Source organism: Echinops telfairi, unplaced genomic scaffold (assembly GCF_000313985.2).
Source record: "Echinops telfairi isolate 266 unplaced genomic scaffold, ASM31398v2 ScPeMD7_655;HRSCAF=1070, whole genome shotgun sequence".
Classification (NCBI taxonomy): domain Eukaryota; kingdom Metazoa; phylum Chordata; class Mammalia; order Afrosoricida; family Tenrecidae; genus Echinops; species Echinops telfairi.
Window position 1 is genome coordinate 25,345,282 of NW_022104553.1, and position 1,048 is coordinate 25,346,329.

The following is a 1,048-nucleotide window of genomic DNA, read 5'->3' on the forward strand; positions in this document are numbered from 1 at the left end:
CGCATAGCCATAGCACTCGGTGCGCAGGTAGGCCAGGCTGCGGTTGCCATAGTAGATGGCGTTGGTGGGGTGCAGCTCGATGGCCTGGCTGTAGAACTTGATGGCGTTCTCGTAGTCCTTGGCTGAGGAGGAAGAGGGCACGTGAGGCAGGCCGGGAAGAACAGGCTCTAGCCAAGCGTTGGCTCCGACTCCCGTCCACGGATGGGGACTCTCCACCCTCTGCTCAGGCTGTAGCGCGAATCCCAGACACTGGGATGGCTCCCCCATGCCCACCACTGTGCCAGCTACTCAGCGCTAAGCGCCTGGGACTCCCGGCTCATCAGGGTCACCAAGTCCTTCCTGGGCCCCGGACGGGGTGTGTGGCCAGAATGAAGCCGACTCCTGGGCAAATGGGAGGTGGACGCTCCTGCCTGGAGCCCCTTCCCTGTCCAGCCCCCCACAACAAACCGACAAGCCCAAGGAGTGAGCCAGGTGGGGCAGGGGGACAACTTAGACTTCAGGGAGAAGGAAGTGGCGCGCACACGGGAGGGGCAGCAACACCCCCACAGAGGGATCTGGACAAGCGTGTCTAAGTGCAAAGGTTTCTGAGGACAGAAGGTGACATGGGGCGGAGGGGAAAAGGTCAGGTTTCACTTGAACGAGACATGCTGTGTCCTGCCCTGCACATCGGACTCCTGGGAGCTGGCGTGTGACAGAGGAGACCTGGGTCTCAAGCAAGGTCACACAGGCAGCCAGCATGTGCCGGAGCTGGGCTTGTCCCCTCCCGTGTCCGTCCAAGGACAGGAGGAGCACCACTCGGCCCAGGGCTCAGAGGGGGACCCTGGTGCCCGAGGCCACACAGCAGTGGTGGCCCGGGCGCCACTCCTGGCTCTGCCCTGTGCTAGCCAGGCCCTTCCCCCACTGAGGGGGCTGACCTGTTTTCCTCTAGTCCAGGCCTGGGGCTCTTTGCCCCGAGGCACACACAGCACCCTGGACCTGCCTCCACCCCTCCTCTCTGTCGGGAGTGCCCATGGGCCCTCAGGGTGGGTCAAGACCCCATCTAAGCCCC

General features: G+C 63.8%; 1 protein-coding gene across 1 annotated transcript in view; it reads right to left on the reverse strand.

Moving 5' to 3' along the window:
* Nucleotides 1-1,048, reverse strand: part of PPP5C (protein phosphatase 5 catalytic subunit) — a 21,527-nt gene that overhangs the window by 14,779 nt on the left and 5,700 nt on the right. The window contains exon 2 of the mRNA XM_045292662.1: nt 4-122. Within this exon, the coding sequence (XP_045148597.1) occupies nt 4-122 (119 nt within the window). The remainder of the gene's footprint in view (nt 1-3; nt 123-1,048) is intronic.